A 19,741-nucleotide genomic window follows, 5' to 3' on the forward strand; every position below is an offset into this window, starting at 1 on the left:
GCATGCAATAAATGTTATAATAAATATAACCGCAGATATATCTTAGGCATGCTACTAAGAGGACAGGATTTTCATGTAGTTCCATAATAAATCAAACTGAATACATTTATGTAAATCATAACTAGCTTATATATGGACCAATGAAACTTACCCTATAGAAAGCACTGGTCAAAGGGAGTAATGCTGCGGCAATGTTGTATTCTTCTAAACTTGAACAATCCTTTAAGCAAAACAAAGACAAAAGAGCATTAGGATATTTACCAGAAATCACAAATACATGCGAACTAACATCTGGGATACACTGTTTACTGTCCTATGGGGTTTTTACCTTTTTATTTTGCAGAGGACCTGACGGAGGGGTTTGTACTCTTATTCCAAATTGCGATTAAGACATAGCTAGGTAAGTTTTGGGGGAAAAAACTGTGTGTGAAGCACATTCTTTTATAAATAAGGTAAAAGTATATTTGAGAAAGGTATTTTCATACATTATTGCTGAGTAGCCACCTTTACTTTCCTGCTCTACAAAGATTGTGTTAAAAGTTGTGTAACTTACACAAATTTTTTTTTGGAGGGAGTTTTAGTATATTCAGCAACTGTATTCCACTGAGTCTAAGATACATTTTTTTGCACATTTTAACATTTCTGAGATGAGGATCATCTTATAATTGACTGGAGATATTTTTTTCTTTCTTATTGTTATACAAAAAGGGTTATCTTTCAGGCTGGGCGCGGTGGCTCATGCCTGTAATCCCAGCACTTTGGGAGGCTGAGGCGGGCAGATCACCTGAGGTCAGGAGTTCGAGACCAGCCTGGCCAACATGGTGAAACCCTGTCTCTACTAAAAATACAAAAAGCCAGGCATGGTGGCGGGCGCCTGTAATCCCAGCTACTTGGGAGGCTGAAGCAGGAGAATCGCTTGAACCCAGGAGGTGGAGGTTGCAGTGAGCCAAGATCCCGCCACTGCACTCCAGCCTGGACAACAGAATGAGACTCTGTCTCAAAAAAAAAAAAAAAGTGGGGGTGGGGCGGTGAGGATCTTGCTATTGATCAGACAAGATATATCACTGATTCTAAAACCCATTGAGTGAAATGCTGATGAATAGAAAGGTCAGGAAATCTCAGTGGGAAGGTAAAATGGCACAGTGACTGTGGAAAACAGTATAGCGATTCCACACATGCAAAAAATAAATACAGAATTACTGTATATTACAGTTATTCTTCTTCTGGGCATATATCCAAAAGAATGGAAAACAAGAACTCAAACAGGTTTTTGTATACTCATGTTCACAGAAGCATTATTCACAATAGGCAAAAGGTGAAAGTGACCCAGGTGTCTGTTGACAGATAAGTGAATAAACACAATGCGGTATACAAGCACACACACATAGATGCATAGAATATTCAGCCTTAAAAAGAAATTCTGACACATGCTACCACATGGACATTATGTTAGATAATTTTTTTTTTTGAGACAGAGTCTCGCTCTGTCATCCAGGGTTGGAGTGCAGTGGCGTGATCTCAGCTTACGGTAACCTCGGTCTCCCAGGTTCAAGCGATTCTCGTGCTTCAGCCTCCCGAGTAGCTGGGATTATAGGGACATGCCACCACACTCGGCTAATTTTTATATTTTTAGTAGAGACGGGGTTTAACTCCTGACCTCAAGTGATCCGCCTGTCTCAGCCTCCCAAAGTGCTGGGATCACAAGCATGAACCACCATGCCCGGTGGATAGATATCTTCATACAGTTATATTAACCAGTCCTTCCTCTGTCTAGCAGTGGGGTCCAATGTGGCCAGAATCCAGAATAGTGCCCACAATGGCTGCAAAAGCTGCAATTGATTTTCCTAGTGGGTGAAGAATAGTGATTAAAGCCCTGACCTTAGACAATGTAGCTATCTCCATCAAAACTCCTCATCCATCCGTTATAAATTTGCATGAAATGATTTTAAACTCATAGAGCTGGGACCTTAGACATCAATTATTCCAGTGCAATTCCTCCACTTTCCAGACTAGAGAAAAGAGGCACAGATGTCAACCACAGAGCCACAACTGGAATCTAGATTTATCTACCTATCAGTGTGGTGTTTTTTCCTCTAGACACTGCCTTTTGTACTTGCTTTCCTTTAATTTTTGAGGTAGAACATATGGATTGTCTGAACTTCCAGCACTAATTTTAGAGTGTGAGGGTGGTGAGAACAGACCTGACCAGGAGAGCAGCAGAAGGCTTAGAGCTGCCTAAGTGCACTAGTGCCCCGGACAAGCACTCTAGAAAACAGGAGGAAGAGTCAGAAGGGAAAGTCAGAAGTGAGGAAGAGTCAGAAGGGAAATAGGCAAAGATAATCTTTGCCTATTTCAAACTACTGCTGCGGATGGGGAGGGCGTAGTACTGCCCTGAGGAAAAAGGAAGAAACTTTCTTTCAAGAGCTTAGCCTAGAAGTGGCCATCTAGTCTAAAGCTAGTCTTTCTAGCCTGAGTGCTTTTGGTACTAGGATCAGCTAAAAGAGTTTTCAATTGAATTTCATGTATTGTCAATTCTGAAAAACAGTTTAGAATTTACTGCATGTTCTATTGCAATGACTACTGAAACAATAATGGATTATAAGGCTGGGCACGGTGCTTCACGCCTGTAATCCCAGCACTTTAGGAGGCAGAGGCGGGTGGATCACCTGAGCTCAGGAGTTCAAGACCAGCCTGGGCAACACGGTGAAACCCTGTCTTTACAAAAAATACAAAAATTAGCTGGGCACGGTGGCCTGTGCATGTAGTCCCAGCTACTCAGGAGCCTGAGGCAGGAGAATCGCTTGAACCCGGGAGGCAGAGGTTGCAGTGAACTGAGATGGTGCCATTGCACTCCAGCCTGGGCAACGGAGTGAGACCTGTCTTTAAAAAAAAGGATTATAAGATAAATCTCAGCAGTAAAAAGTCATTCTCATATGGCTCACATTCTGTGACCCAGTTAAAAATAAAAAAGTAAAAGATAGGCTCAAGCTTCCTATATTATGCTAAAAATAATATTTTAACTAATTCATCCTATTGAATAAACATTTATTGGAGAAATGAATAAGTTAATAAATAAAGGAATAAACATAAGGAGAATAATGAGAAAAAGGGGCTAAGGACAGAAACTTGGGAAAGATATGTACTTATATAAAGGCAGAGAGGAAAATCAAGATGGGGAAGGAGAACTGGTGAGAATGGTATCATAGATGTTAAGAGGAAATGACCAACAGTGTTACATGCTTTAGAGGAAGTTTAGTAAAATAAAGATTAAAAAAAAACAACAACAACAAAAACATGAGAAACTGATGAATATAAGAGGTCACTGGTGATTTCTGAAATTATTAGAGAACAGGTGAGTAGAATAAAACAAAAGGCCCTGACTATAAATCTTCAAGGTTGGAAAGGAGAGCAATAAAATAGTCACTTGGGCTGGGGGTGGTGGTTCATACTTATAATCTGAGCACTTTGGGAAGCCAAGGCAGGAGGATTGCTTGAGCCCAGGAGTTTAAGATCAGCCTGGGCAATATAGGGTGACTCTGCTTCTACAAAAAATTAAAAAAATAAAAAACTGGCCAGGTATGATGGTGCATGCATGTAGTCCCAGCTACTTGGGAGGCTGAGATGGGAGGATTGCTTGAGCTTGGGAGTTTGAGGTTGCAGCAAACTATGATCATGCCGTGACACCCCAGCCTGGGTGACACAGAGAGACACTGTCAAAAAAAAAAAAAAAAAAAAGAAAAAGCCACTTGAAGAGTTATTACATCTAAATTTATTGTTTAATGAATCTCAACAGGGCTCAGGTAGATGAACGGTGAGATTTTATCCAATCCTTTGATTCTTGAGAATTAGAAGGGTCCCAAGTGCACTAAAAGGGAAACTCCAATGGAGGAGAGAGAGGAAAAAGAAAGATCACTAGTAGACTGAGGACTCTGAGATACGTCTGGTAGTCAATATGGTCCCCATTTCTAAGGCAGGGTTAGACCCTGAAAACATCATAAAAAGCAAATATCTAGAATTTATATTAAACAGCAAGATTCCTGATGATATCATCAGATGTAACATATGAGGAAAAAGCAGTTTGGTTCTGCAAGGAAGACTCAGGACTTCCTATTTTTATGGCGAGGGGAGGATGAGAGGGGAGAGCTCTTTAAACTATTCTGCTAATACTAGCTCTGTAGAGTACTGATAGCTGTTACTTGGGGGGAGTTGGGGAAATGCTGGGTAAACAAAATTAAACAAGGTTTTCCTTTTCTTCTTCTTTTTTTTTTTTTTTTTTAAAAAAACAGGATTTGGCAAGATTTTAAACTGTGACTCCATGAAGGGAATTCGGTATACAGCATTTGTAAACCCAGTTTCACTGAGTATTTTAAAAGAAAGCAGTTGTAGAATATATTTTGGAAAATGATGATTTAAGATCATCAAAAATCCTATGAAAGAATTCCAACCAAAATGTTAGATATGAGTTCTAAATTTCATTTTAAAGAATCAATATGTCAGTATGTTCAATTCTTTGCCTTCTACTTTTAAACTTAACTTCCTCATAAAGCAACCTTTTTCGATTACTGCTCCACCCTGACTCATTCAGGTTACCTGCTCCGCCCTGACTCATTCAAATTACGTGCTACCTGCTCCGCCCTGACTCATTCTCCACCCTGAATAACCATTTTTCCCACCAAACCACTCACCCTGTCACTCTCTTTAAATTAGCCAATCGGAATTAGTTTAGCCTGTGCGGTCTAACCCTAGCCAATAGGGGAAGGACGCAGCAGCAGGGGCCACGTGCGTCAGGTGTGAGCTCACCATTGCTCCATCTGTAAGGGTCCACCCTTCTATAGAAGTAACTTGCCTTGCTGAGAAAAAGACAATTTTATATTTGAGTCCTATTTCTTTTGCGGCACTGAAACTTTATTTATACCAAAAAGATCATTAAAAAAAATTTTTTTTAAATGTTCTTAGATAGGATCCTGCTCTGTTGCCTAGGCTGTGCAGTGGCACAATCATAGTTTACTGCAGCCCTGAACTCCTGGGCTCAAGCGATCCTCCTGCCTCAGCCTTCCAAGTAGCTGGGACTACAGGCACGCATCACCGCACCCAGCTAATTTTTAATTTTTTTTTTGTAGAGGCAGGGTTTCACTATGTTGTCCAAGCTGGTCTTGGACTCCTGCTTCCTTCTGCCTCCACCTCTCAAAATGCTGGGATTACAGGCATAAGCCATGACACCCAGCCCAAAAGATCATTTTAAAATTTACTTATGGATTTTTATTTCTTGACTTATGGTTGTTTTCATAATCTGATAGGCATTTTTTCTAAAAATAATTTTAAATGATAGATAAAATATTTTAAAATCTTTAATACAATGCAATAAATTGGCAAGAAAGCAAGGAATATGCAGACCAAAATATAAGTAGAAACTTGGAAGGATAAACAGAGCACTGAAGCTAAATTTTAACTTAGGAACTGGTGGTGAGCAAATTTTAGTATTAGTTGTGAACTCAAGAGACTCAAGGGATAGGACAAAAAGACTAGCACTTGCTAAAGGGAGGAAGTCCATTAGAAGAATATAAACCAAAAATGAAATCCTGAGCCCCACAACCAAATGAATAGACCCCTGGCCAAAGGGATCCCAGGGAAACCTGAAAAACCGAATTCCTGGCCATAACAGGAAGGGAGGTCAGACACACCCCATTACGCCCTCTCCCTTTTGGTGTTTAGGTAAAATTACAGATCTGACAAAACAGACTCTTTGTGGCAATAAGATACCAGATTATAAACACGACCTAAGGCCATGCAAGGCAGGGGTTAAGTCATACCCTATAAACCATAAAATCTCATTAAATGGGTTTTTTTTAAAATTTTTATATTTTGAGACAGGGTCTCACTCTGGAGGCTGGAGTGCTGTGGTGCAGTGTGAGCTCACTGCAGCTGTGACCTCCTGGGCTCAGGTGATCCTCCCACCTCAGCCTCCTGAATAGCTGGGAATACATGCATGTGCTACCACGCCCAGGTAATTTTTGTATTTTTTGTAGAGATGGGGTTTCACCTTATTGGCCAGGATGGAATCAAACTCCTGAACTCAAGTGATCCTCCCACATTTGGCCTCCCAAAGTGCTGAGATCATAGGCATGAAAACAGGTTTTTAAAATTATCCCAGCAGAAAGCAGCTTCCTTTCCAACCTGATTCTGATACAGCATCACATGATAGATAGAAGACCCTGAAGGAAATCAAAATATTTTTCTTTGACATATTGTGAAATGGCCCTGCAAAGTCATCTGTTGTGGGGGAAATCTGCATCTGTAGAGAATCTCCATTAATGCAGCCAGGCCTTCCCTTTCTAGGACTTTCTCAGCTGTGGGAGAGATTAGCTGGGAGTCTGACACTTTTATGATCTAAAAAGAGACATGTACCATCTATTCTCTCTGAGGGCTACTACCTATGAGGTTTCATCTACATAATAAGGGCTTTGACCTCCACAACTCCCTTATCTTGACTCAAGCATTTCTTTCTACTCTACTGACATCAAGTATTTATACAAAGCTTAACTCTTTCAATCAGTACCCAATCAGAAAATCTTTGAATCCACCTATGACCTGTAAGCCACCACCCCACAAGATATCCCACCTCTTTAGGACGAACCAAGGTACACCTTCCATGTACTGATTTATGATTTTACCTACAATTTCTGTCTCCCTAGAATATATAAAATTAAACTGCAACCCAACTACCGGGCTGTGGTCACTCCTAGTGGCTCAGAATAAGCCTCTTCAAAATATTTTACAGATTTGATTTTTCAATTAACAAGAATGACAATAATCCTGGGATCTCTAAAGCCATCTATGACACCAGATAGAAAGTCTGAGATGTAAGAAGATAATTGAGCCAAAAAAGAGATAAATATGTAGGTAAATCTAAACACACATTGACTGTATAAAACAATGACAATATTGTCTTTTGATAGCAAAGAAAATTAAGATACAACTAAACTATACAACCATGGTAGCAAAGACTTTCTAAGGGAGTGGATTGGAGTTAGATTTTGATAGATTTTGATAAATTAAGTAAGCATTTAAGAATTTCTGTATTATCACGAAAGAAACAGAAATAGAGTGGGTTGCAACTTCCAAACTAGTGGAGGAAAAAATGGAATAATAGGAAAATAAAAAAAAAACAACAAACCTGAACCCAAGGGAAAACAAAAAAGAAGTGGAAAAAGAAACTCAGAAAAGGGAAACAATCGGCTGCGCGCGGTGACTCACGCCTGTAATCCCAGCACTTTGGGAGGCGGAGGCAGGCGGATCACAAGGTCAGGAGATCGAGACCATCCTGGCTAACACGGTGAAACCCCGTCTCTACTAAAAAATACAAAAAATTAGCCAGGTGTGGTGGCGGGCATCTGTAGTCCCAGCTACTGGGGAGGCTGAGGCAGGAGAAGGGCGTGAACCCGGGAGGCAGAGCTTGCAGTGAGCCAAGATCGTGCCACTGCACACCAGCCTGGGCGACAGAGCAAGATTCCGTCTCAAAAAAAAAGAAAAAGAAAAGGGAAACAATCAGAAAAAGAAAAAAAAAAATAAGATGGTAGGAATAAATGTGTTAGTGGTGGCAAATATCTGAGTCTCACAGCACCAAATACGTTACCAGTCAAGGTATCCAAGGTATTACTGATGGTGAATCCATATGCGTCTGCAGCAAGCTCAATTCTTGCCTCCTCAGAAGAAAGAATTGGACTGAGGGGCATAAGGCATAAAAAGAGACCGAGGCAAGTTTCAGAGCATGAGTGGAAGTTTATTTTAAAAAGCTTTAGAACGGGAAAGAAATGAAATAATGCTTGGAAGAGACCCAAGCGGGCACGTGAAGGTCAAGTACCATTTTAACCTTGATCCTAGGACTTTATTTATACGCTGGCCCCTTTCCCATGATTCTTCCCTTAGGCTGGGCTACTCATAAGTGCAGCGCCCTCCTTACACTTGGGAGGTGAGCATGCGCAGTGTGTTTAGGAAGTTGTATGCACGCCCATCTGTGGCTTTCTTCCCTTTTTGGGTGGTGTGCCCCTGGGAGGTCATACTCTGCCATTTTTGTCTCTTAATGCTCATGCCCAGGAAGTTGCTTCTCCCTGGTGCCTGCATTCAATTAACACTTTAGTGTACCAGGTGTGGACAATCAGGAAATGGACTCTCCCTGGTGCCAGCTGCCAATTTATCACTTTTAGAGAGGCAAAGTGATAACTGTCCAACTATCACCTGACATTCCTAGTGGGTGGGGGACAGCTTTCTCCTGCCCCGCTCATGCCTAACTACTTGTAACAAATACAAATACAATAGCACAAATGGACCAAATGTTCTGGTTAAAAAAACAAAGATTGACACTGAATCTAAAAACAGAATCTAAATATTTGTTGCTTATAAACAACATACATATATATAAAACTTAAGGATACACGAAATTTAAAGGATGAAAAAATATGTACCAGGCAAATACCAAAAGAAGTTGGGGTAGCTATATTAATAATCAGAATATAAAATACTCTTTAAGGCAAAATGTATTACTAGGGATAAAATGAAGCATTACATAATAATAAATAGCTCAATCTACCAGAAAGCTATAACAATTTAAATGTATATAAACCTAATAACTTAGCCTCAAAGTATACAAAGCAAAAACTGACAGATGTAAAAGGAAAAACAGATAAATTTACAATCATGCTAAAATATTTTAATATACCTCTCTCAGTAACTGATAGGTCAAGCAGGTAGAAAAATCAGTCATCATATTGAAGATTAAAAGAAATACTGTAAACGTTAGAGCTAATAGATATGTATAGAACACTGTATACAAAAACTTGCTTGCTCTAATGGACACTGCACTTTCTAACACTGTACCCAGAACTGTTCACATGGATTTAAAAAAATTGACCTCATACTGGTCCATAAAATAAGTATCAGGGCTGGCTATGGTGGCTCACACCTATAATCACAGAACTTTGGGAGGCCGAGGTGAGAGGATTGCTTGAGCTCAGGAGTTCAAGACCAGCCTGAGTGATAGTAAGAGCTCATCTCTACAAATTATTAAAAATTAGCTGGGTGTGGTGTCATGTGCCTGTACTCCCAGATACTTGGGAGGCAGAGATGGGAGAATCACTTGAGCCGAGCAGGTGGAGGCTACAGTGAGCCATGATTGTATCACTGCCTTCCAGCCTGGGTGACAAAGCAAGACCTTGTCTCAAGAACAAAACAAAACAAAAAACTATCAGTAAATTTCAAAATGTTTTGAATCATGTAGACAGAGTTGTCAGCTCACAATGCAATTAAGTTAGAACTCATTAATGCATGTAAAATACTTAAAATTGTACCTGGTACATAGAAAGTACTCAATAAATGTTATTATCACTGAGGCTAGGAAATGCTTAGCATATCACACTCTATTGTGATTATCTGTTTACTTGTATGTCTCTTTACTAGACTATAAGCAATTTAATGGCATTTTTATAGCAGTGAATAAGAAGCAGTTATCAATATTTATGGCAAGTTGTTGAATGAGTGATATGCCTTTTTGAATGTCATACAAAGCTGAAAGAACAGTAGAACAAATGATCTTACTAGGTCTTGGATTTCCAGAATTAACATTGAGCGTAATCAGGATTTTCCTTTGAATAACGATTTTCATTTACTCAACAAATATTTATTGAGTATCTACTATGTGCCAGGCATGCTGTAGCTAATGAACTCAGGAATCTCTTTATCCCAGGAGGAAATAGGGATGACAAATAAGAACACATTTTAAAGGGATGAGATAAATTCATGGCTGAATAAGATACATCCTTAAATTAGAGGACAATGATGTTCTTTTATGATGTCTCTGTGGGGACCTTTGTTGGAGCCCAGTTACTGGTTAGATTTTTAAGTCAGAACAAGTAATCTTTTGTTTTAAATTCATGAACATGAGTTTTACATATAAAAAGAGTGACTGTTAAAACTCAGTAGCAGCTCTCCCTCAGTCAAACCTCTGGAAATGAATGTGTGTGAGAAAGGAGAGGGAGAAAAGAAATATGAGTCAATGAGAACTTCCTTCAAAGAGAATATTAAAATCAACGAAAATATTACTTTGAAGGCAGTCATTACCTTGGAGTTGTGTTTAGGTTTTTATTTTAAAATACAGTCAGGCCATGTAGGAAAACACCGCACCTTTTTCCTATGTGGTATCTCTGCAAGGTCTCCATCCTCTCTATGGATTATATATAATAATCCCAGAATGCAGAAAAAGTATGAATCATCCTTTTCTTCCTGACTTATTCCTCACCCCCTTAGGACACTGCTATGCACAAGAATGTCATCTGTGTCCTAGCACATCTGAATTTCTTTAACAGAAATGCCTTGCATGTTTCTGAAGACTGTCATGAGGCCCAAGGCAATAAAGTTCAACAGACTTGAGCTGTAATCTTCTCCCAAGGAAATGGTTGGGATGCCAAGATGCCTTTTGACTTTGATTTCACAGCAGGGCTTCATTTGTAACGACACTGTCCAAACTTTAAATGACAACAGCTGTGATATGAAGCCCTACACACTCATTTATAATAATTTTCCACAAATTAAAAAAATTAAACAATGGGGAATTTCAATCCATGACCAATTAGCAGGGAACAGGCAATCATAAAACATTTAGACTAGTAGGCACTATTTATTATCTTACAAAATGTTTACACATTGTAGTGCATGTCTCAAACCTGTGTGCTGCTCAAATGCTGATTGCAAAATATAAATAAAAAATTCTTTGCAAATCACGTTAGAGACATTCTAAGTTAATTAGGTTGAAAGAGGGAAAAAATTTACAACAATAAGTCTACAACTATTGACACAGCAACCGCATTCCAGAATTGTGCGGTTATCTGTTGGGGAATCAGTCCATAAACACACAATCTGAAGTCCCCTGTGCTTTGGCCAAATAATAGCATTGTAGTAATAAACATACCAGACATTTTATAAACTTGCAAGGTCTTGAATACTGATACATGTTTTATTCTGAACTTTGCTTTGTAATTTACCTTTAATTTTCCTGCTACAATGGAAGAGTGAGCCCTGCAATCTTAATTTCCCATTATCCTCAATTACTTCGTACTTTTAACCTAGATACCTTTGAACTGTTGTGGCCAACATTCCAGTTTGATAAAACTCTGGAATCTCTAAAAAATGTTATATTTAAACATTAAAGAAAAAACTAGATTGAAAGGAACAATGTGTTACAGAACTGACTTTCCTTTAGAGTTTAGATTAGACACAGCTCAGAAAAGTTTTTTCGAATTGCCCAAAACACTGAAAACATTTGCATCTTCTACATAAGGACAAAAATTAAAAACACAAATTCCTCTCTGTATCACATTACTCTCCTATTCAAAAATTCAGCTATTTTCTGACCATTATAGAATAATGAACAAACTCTTCTGCCAGGCTTATTAGCCCTTCTCGGTACGGATCCACCTCTATACCCACCCGACCACATGGGCCCCTGCCACAAGCTGCTGCTTTAGTCAACCTATTTTATTTATCACCTTCTATTCCACATCATACTTACTCCTACCATATCTAATACGGCTGAGGACGCCCATCCATGCTTTGGTTTGTCATTTACATGCTTTCTCCTTGGTATTTTCATATGCATGCCCCCATATTTCTCCCTTCTTTCCAAGTACAATGTTAAGCAAAAAATAGGCAAAAGGATTTTTTTATTACAGTTTCAGCTTCAAGTTATATTTTAACATTAAATAAACCTACAAAACCATAAAGGATGTACCAGAGTTTTGAATACCACTGTTATTTATATGCACAATGTCTCCCATTGCAACAGAAGGTGAATGCTAGGCTTGACAAATAATATCAAGCTTTATTTTAAGTTATTTGAGTGAATGGACCAAGTCACTTTTAACTTTATATGCCTGGAAACTAGAACACTGCACCTGGCATATGGTAATAATTAGTTAGCACTTATTAAGTGTTTACTAAGTATCACACATATTTGAAGTATGAATTTACAGATATTATTTCATTTAATCTTCACAACATCTCGATTAGATAGGTACTGTAATTATGTCCTTTTTGTTGATAATGAAACTGAGCCTCTCAGAGGTTAAATTATTTGCCTGACATTATATAGCCACAAATGGCAGAGCCAGAATTTGAACCTGGGTAGTCTTACTCCAGTATTTGTGCTTGAAACCTCAATGTTCTCTTGTCTCTCAAGTAAGATACTGAACTGAATATAAAAATGGAGTCTGTGGAAACATAATTCATGAAAAAGAAACCTTCTAGTAAATTATAAATAATATCCTCAAGAGAGTTTGAAACTATACATCTATGAAAAAGCAACTAAAAACATAATTGTTACAATTAAAATGCAATGGAAGGGCTTGAAGAAAATTTTTTCTGTGTTCATTTTATCTCTATATTTAGGAATTTAAAAACATTACAAAATATAGAGGATGAAGTTAAAGCTTCTAAAATATACCTAACAGGAGTACTGGAAATTGTGAATAGAGAAGGCAGATCAGGGGCTTGGTGCGGTGGCTCACGCCTGTAATCCCAGCACTCTGGGAGGCCGAAACGGGCGGCTCACCTGAGGTCAGGAGTTTGAGACCAGCCTGGCCAACATGGTGAAACCCTGTCTCTACTAAAAATATAAAAAAATTAGCCGGGCGTGGTGGTGGGCGCCTGTAATCCCAGCTACTCGGGAGGCTGAGGCAGAAGAACTGCTTGAACCCAGGACACGGAGGTTGCAGTGAGCCTATACGGTGCCACCGCACTCCAGCCTGGGCGACAGAGTGAGACTCCACCTCAAAAAAAAAAAAGAAAAAAAAAAAAAAAGAGAGAAGGCAGATGGGATAATGTAGAAGAAATAATTTTAAAAATTTAGTCTTCAGGTGCAGACAGTCCACATAGGACAAATGAAAGACAACTATACTGAGACACACTGTGGTGCAATTTCATCACACCAGTGATTTAAAGAAAGACTCTAAAAGCTGTTACAAGAAAAAAAAAAGCAGTTCATCTACAAAGAAACAAGAATTAGGGGGAAAAAAACCTCAACAATGTTAGATGATAGAAAATCACACTGGGCACTACTAGAGGCAGTAGAAGGAAGGGGGCAAGAGTTGAAAAACAGTTGGGTACTATGCTCACTACCTGGGTGATGGGATCAATCTGTATCCCAAACCCCAGCACCATGCAATATACTTGCGTAACAAACCTGCACACATACCCCCAAATCCAAAATAAAAGTTGAAATTACTTAGAAAAAGAAATAAAATCACAAACAGCAATGTTTTCAGAGTACTGAGAAAAAATACTTAAACATTTATTTTATATTTAAAAGTAATATACAGTAAAATGGACTTGTTTTCTGGCTATACAGTTCTATAGATTCTAGCACATAACCACATTAGATTATATAACCACAGTCAGATTCCAAATACAGAACAGTTCCATCACTCCCCACATTTCTCATTGCCATCTGTTTATAGTCATGCTGTCCTGCTACCCCTAGACCCTGATAACTACTGGTCTCTTCTCTGACACTATGGTTTTGTCTTTTTGAGAATGTTATGTAAATGAAATTGTACTATTTATAACTTTTTGAGAGTGGCTTGTTTCTCTCACGACAACATCTTTGAGATTCATCCACACTGTTGTATACTACAGTTCATATTTATTGCTGAGTAGTATTCTATTGTATGCATGTACCAGTGTGTTTATCCATTCATCTGTTGAAGGACATATGGGATGTTTCCAGGTTTTGGGAATTACAAATAGAGCTGCTATTAATATTCACGTATAGGTTTTTGTGTTAATGTAAGCTTTGATTTTTTTTTCCAGGGTAAATCCCTAGGAATGAGATGGCTAAGTCATATGGCAAGTATATGTTTAACTTTATAATAAACTGCCAAACTGTTTTCCAGATAGGTTGTACTCTTTTTTTATCATTATTTGAGACGGAGTCTTGCTCTGTCACCAGGCTGGAGTGCAGTGGTGTGACCTCGGCTCACTGCAACCTCTGCCTCCCAGGTTCAAGTGATTCTCCTGCCTCAGCCTCCTGAGTAGCTGGGACTACAGGCATGCACCACCAAGTCCAGCTAATTTTCGTATTTTTGGTAGAGACGGGGTTTCACCATGTTAGCCAGGATGGTCTCGATCTCTTGACCTCGTTATCTGCCCACCTCAGTCTCCCAAAGTGCTGAGATTACAGGCATGAGCCACCGTGCCCGGCCGGTTGTATTTTATCTGAGAGTTCTGATATCTCTGCATCCTTGTCAGCCTTTGATATTTTCAGTGTTTTTATTTTAGCCATTGTAGGATGTGTATAGTGGCATCTCTTTAAGATTTAATTTGCATTTCCCTAATGGCTAATAGATTTTTATGTGCTTATTTACCATCTATATATCCTCTATGATAAAATGTCTGCTCAACTCTTTTATCCATTAATACAAATCAAGTGGCTTGTTTTAACATTTTGTAAGAATTCTTTAGATATTTAAAAATATAAGATCTTTGTCAGATATGTTTTGCCAATATTTCCTCCTAGTGTGTGGTTTGCATTTTAATTTTCAACAGTATTTTTTGTAGAAAAAGTTTTAAATTCTGATAAAATCCAATTTATCATTTTTTTCTTTTATGGTTTGTGCTTTTTGTGTCCTAAGAAATCCTTGCCTTACACCAAGGTCACAAATATTTCCCCTATGTTTTCTTCGGAAGTTTTATAGCATAAGTTCTTATATTTAGGTCAACAACTTAATTTTTATAAATGATATAAGCTAAGGGTTGAATTTCACTTCTTATCCCATGTGGATATCCTGTTCCAGCACCATCTGTTGAAAAGACTATCCTTTCCTCGTGAATTACCACGCCTTTGTCAAAAATAAACTATCTATATATGTGTAGGTCTATTTCTGGCCTCCCCATTCTGTTCTATGGATCTATTTAGCTATTTTTTTGTTTTATTTTGTTTTTGTTTGTTTTTCAGATGTTGTTTTGCTCTGTCACCCAGGCTGGAGTGCAGTGGCTCCATCTCGGCTTACTGCAACCTCTGCCTCCCGGGTTCAAACAATTCTCCTGCCTTTGCCTCCCAAGTAGCTGGGATTACAGGTGCCCGCCAACACGTCTGGAAATTTTTGTATTTTTAGTAAAGATGGGGTTTCACTCATGTTGGCCAGGCTGGTCTTGAACTCATGACCTCAAGTGATCTGCATGACTCGGCCTCCCAAAGTGCTGGGGTTACAGGCATGAAGCCACTGTGCCTGGCCTATTTAGCTATTCTTACACCAATACCAGACAGCTTTGATTACCACAGCTTTAATGTAAGTTTTGAAATCAGTTTTTCAATTTCTTTTTTTTTTTTTTAATATAGAGTCTCACTCTGTCACCTAGGCTGGAGTGCAGTGGCGCGATCTCGGTTCATTGCAACCTCCGCCTCCTGGGTTCAAGTGATTCTCCTGCCTCAGCCTCCCGAGTAGCTGGGATTACAGGTGTGTGCCACCACACCCGGCTAATTTTTGTATTTTTAGTAGAGACGAGGTTTTACCATGTTGGCTAGGCTGGTCTTGAACTCCTGACCTCAGGTAATCTGCCTGCCTCGGCCTCCCAAAGTGCTGGGATTAGAGGCGTGAGCAACCGTGCCTGGCCAATTTATTCTTAATAATTGTTTTGGTTATATACTAGGTCCTTTGCATCTCCATATATATTTTAGAATCAGCTTGCTAACTTCTACAAAAAAGCCTGCTAGGATTTTTGATGAGAACCGCACTGAATATACATGAATTTGAGAATTGACATCTTAAGAATTTTGGGTCTTCTGACCTATGAACATGTGTTATGGGGTATCTTTTCATTTATTTCAGTTTCTTTAATTTGTCTCAGTAATGTTTTGTACTGTTCATTGTATAGGTCTTGGCATGTAAATCTATCTCTAAGCATTTCATGTTTACTGGTGCTATTGTAAACAGTATTTCTAAAAATTGTAGTTGTTACTATTATATAGAAATCAAACGTTTTTAAAATTTTACTTTGTACTTGGCAGCCTTGCTAAACTGAATTGTTCTAGAAGTTTTTTGTGTATGTTTGGATTTCTAAGGATTTTTTTCTATATATGATATCATATGTGAATAAAGACAGTTTTACTTCTTCCTAATACTTATCCATTTTATTTCTTTGTATTGCCTTATTTCACTGGCTACAAACTGCACTATAATGTTAAGTAGAATGGTGAGGACAGACATCCTTACTTTTCCTCTGAAACTTACAGGGAGAGCATTCAGTCTTCTTCCATTAGATCTGGTATTAGCTGTAGGTTTTTTGTGTATTTATTAGACTAAGAAAATTACTTTCTAATTCCACTGTGAAGTAACTTTTTTTTGTAATGAGTGGGATATGAATTTGTCATATACTTTTCCTACATCTATTGAGATGATCACATAGCTTTTCCTTCTTAGTCTGTTAATACGGTGAACTTATTTTCAATTGTTTAACCAACTTGCAACCCTGAGATAAATCCCACTAGTTCATGATGTATCATTTTTTTCTTAAATATTTGGTATAATTCACCAACATCACATTCATTTTTAAATATTCACTAGACATAGTTTCATTTGTTTAATCTATTAAAATTATTGGGGACAATAAACAAAACTAATTTTCACTTTATAAGATATACAGAACAATTTATGATTCAAAAGAGCTGATTCTGGTCTCCAAAAAATATATATATATATATATATTATCATGACTTCCTGGTAGTTTCTAGAACATACTACAAAAAATGCTGTTCAAACTGATTTCGCAAAGATATCAAGTATTTTCTTAAATAGCATGCAAACAGCACCAATGGAAGTATTTCCGGAAATTGAGCCCAAATACAGTGCCACTTCAGGACTTGTTGGAAACCTGAATTAACATTTCTACATAGTTCAAGTATGCACAGCAATAAAGGTTCTACACACATGCACCAAATCACTGAAAACAGAACATCTTTTATGGCTACCTGTGAATACACAGATGACTGGGTTTCTCCATAAGTAGTTTTCTACTTTAAACTTTTTGTAAATATTCATACATATTGATAAAATTTTATAGATAAACATCTACATATCAATATTTTCTTGTTAGTTTTGACAGTAGGTGAAAGCAAGTTATTAAGCTGGGATGTAGCCAGATTACATCTGTTTTTTAGAATGACCACTCTGACAACAGTGTGGAGAAAAAGCCATGTGGAGGACAGATTCAACCATTCAGCCACTATTAAGCTCCCATTACGTGCCCAGTGCTATTTTTAGGTGCCAGTTATAATAGCAGTAAACAAATCAAAGTCCCTTTTATCACAGAGTTTACATTAGATTAGAGAGATATTGGAAACACCCTCCTTAATCTCTAGACGTTAAAATCTTAGGCCGGGCGCGGTGACTCACGCCTGTAATCCCAGCACTTTGGGAGGCCGAGGCGGGTGGATCACGAGGTCAGGAGATCGAGACCATCCTGGCTAACACGGTGAAACCTCGTCTCTACTAAAAATGCAAAAGAAATTAGCCAGGCGTGGTGGCGGGCGCCTGTAGTCCCAGCTACTCAGGAGGCTGAGGCAGGAGAATGGCGTGAACCCGGGAGGCGGAGCTTGCAGTGAGCCGAGATCACGCTACTGCACTCCAGCCTAGGCGACAGAGCGAGACTCCATCTCAAAAAAAAAAACAACTTATCTTTATTTAAATTTTTGGCCCAAATGCCATCTGTTCATAATCTTGTTGTTGCTCTTGTTGCTGCTGTTGCTGTTGTTGTTGTTTTAGAAAGGGCAGGGTCTCACTCTGTCCCCCAGGCTGAAGTGCAGTGGTGTGATTTTGGCTCACTGTAGCCTTGACCTCCCGAGTTCAAGCGATCCTCCCAAGCAGCTGGGACTACAGGCATGTGCCACTGCACATGGCTAATTTTTTTTTTTTTTTTTTTTTGTAAAGATGAGGTTTCACCACGTTGCTCAGGCTGGTCTTGAACTCCTGAGCTCAAGCGATCCTCTCACCTCAGCCTCCCAAAGTGCTGGGATTACAGATGTGAGCCACCATGCCCAGCCTATCTATTCTTTACTTTGTATTAAAATTATGTATACTGCATATCCTCCCTAATTAGTCATAAGGCCTTTTGAGGGCAATGATTGTGTTATACATAATAGATGTTCAGTGAATATTACTAAACAAAAGAAAGATTACTCTAAAAATGAAAAGAAAGCTATTTTACAAATACAGCTAAAAGAGAAAATAAAGTATTAGTATAGTGATTCCTTTTTATGAAATCACTTCTCAAATGTGCAGTTTTATTCTAAGGAACTCACTTTAGCCTAATCACTTATTTTGGAGGGTTTTTGTTTTCTATTCTGTTGGTTTTGTATTTACCCCCATACTTTCTCTCTTTTTTTTTCCTTTTGACCTTAGAAGGAAGGTAAAAAAAAAAACCTGACTTACAATATAAGATACCCTGAGGCGGCCGGGCGCGGTGGCTTACGCCTGTAATCCCAGCACTTTGGGTGGCCGAGGCGGGCGGATCATGAGGTCAGGAGATCGAGACCATCCTGGCTAACACAGTGAAACCCCATCTCTACTAAAAATACAAAAATTAGCCGGGCGTGGTGGCGGGCACCTGTAGTCCCAGCTACTCAGGAGGCTGAGGCAGGAGAGTGGCACGAACCCGGGAGGTGGAGCTTGCGGTGAGCCGAGATTGCGCCATTGCACTCCAGCCTGGGTGACAGAGTGAGACTCTGTCTCAAAAAAAAAAAAAAAAAGATACCCTGAGGCCTTTGTGGTAAAAACACTCAAATCTTAGTGAGAAATTAAGTTGTAAACATCTGTAGTCTGTGGGTTTATTTTCAGAAGTTAACCTACTGAAACCTAACATTCTATAGCTCAGAGTCTTCAATAACTATTGGAATAGTATCCAGGCCTAGGACTTCCCATCAAAAAATATTGCCATTCCTGACATGCCATTCCTGGCATGGCAGATCAAAGAAGAAATGATATATATTTTAATATATGATGCTGAGGCTATTGGGCAGAAATAGGGAAAAATAAAATAAAATTGGACTCTTACTTCAAACTACATGCAAAATCAGTTCCACGTGGGTGAAGGTTAGATGGTAACATAAAAAAATGTGTTCATGACTTCAGGTTAGGGGAACATTTCTTATGATACAAAAAAGCACAGTCACAGAGAAAAAGACTAGTAAATTCAACTATAGTCACGTGGCCTTATAATGATGTTTTGGTCAACGATGGACTGCATATATGATGGTGGTCACATATGATTATAATGGAGCTGAAAAATTCTTATTGCCTAGTGACATTGTAGCCATTGTAACATCCAAGAGATCACAGTGTAACACATTACTCAGACATTTGGGGTGACGTTGGTGTAAACAAACCTACTGTGCTGCCAGTCTCATAAAAATATAGCACATACAATTTGTACAGTACATAATACTGAATGATAATAAATGAGTATGTTACTGGCTTATGTATTTACTACACTATACTTTTAATCATTATTTTAGAGTACACTTTTACTTATTAAAAAAAAAAAGCTAATGGTAAAATAGCCCAAGGCAAGTCCTTCAGTAGGTATTCTAGAAGGCACTGTTATCACAGGAGATGACAGCTCCATGTGTGTTACTGCCCCTGAAGAACTTCCAGTGGGACACGATGTGGTGGTGGAAGACAGTGATATTGATGATCCTGACCCT

General features: G+C 38.7%; 1 protein-coding gene across 6 annotated transcripts in view; it reads right to left on the reverse strand.

Moving 5' to 3' along the window:
* Positions 1–19,741, reverse strand: part of SBF2 (SET binding factor 2) — a 531,976-nt gene that overhangs the window by 119,953 nt on the left and 392,282 nt on the right. For all 6 annotated transcript variants that reach the window (XM_063710649.1, XM_063710648.1, XM_063710650.1 and 3 more), the window contains one exon: positions 152–220. In XM_063710649.1, the coding sequence (XP_063566719.1) occupies positions 152–220 (69 nt within the window). The remainder of the gene's footprint in view (positions 1–151; positions 221–19,741) is intronic.

This window comes from Gorilla gorilla, chromosome 9, assembly GCF_029281585.2.
Source record: "Gorilla gorilla gorilla isolate KB3781 chromosome 9, NHGRI_mGorGor1-v2.1_pri, whole genome shotgun sequence".
NCBI lineage: Eukaryota > Metazoa > Chordata > Mammalia > Primates > Hominidae > Gorilla > Gorilla gorilla.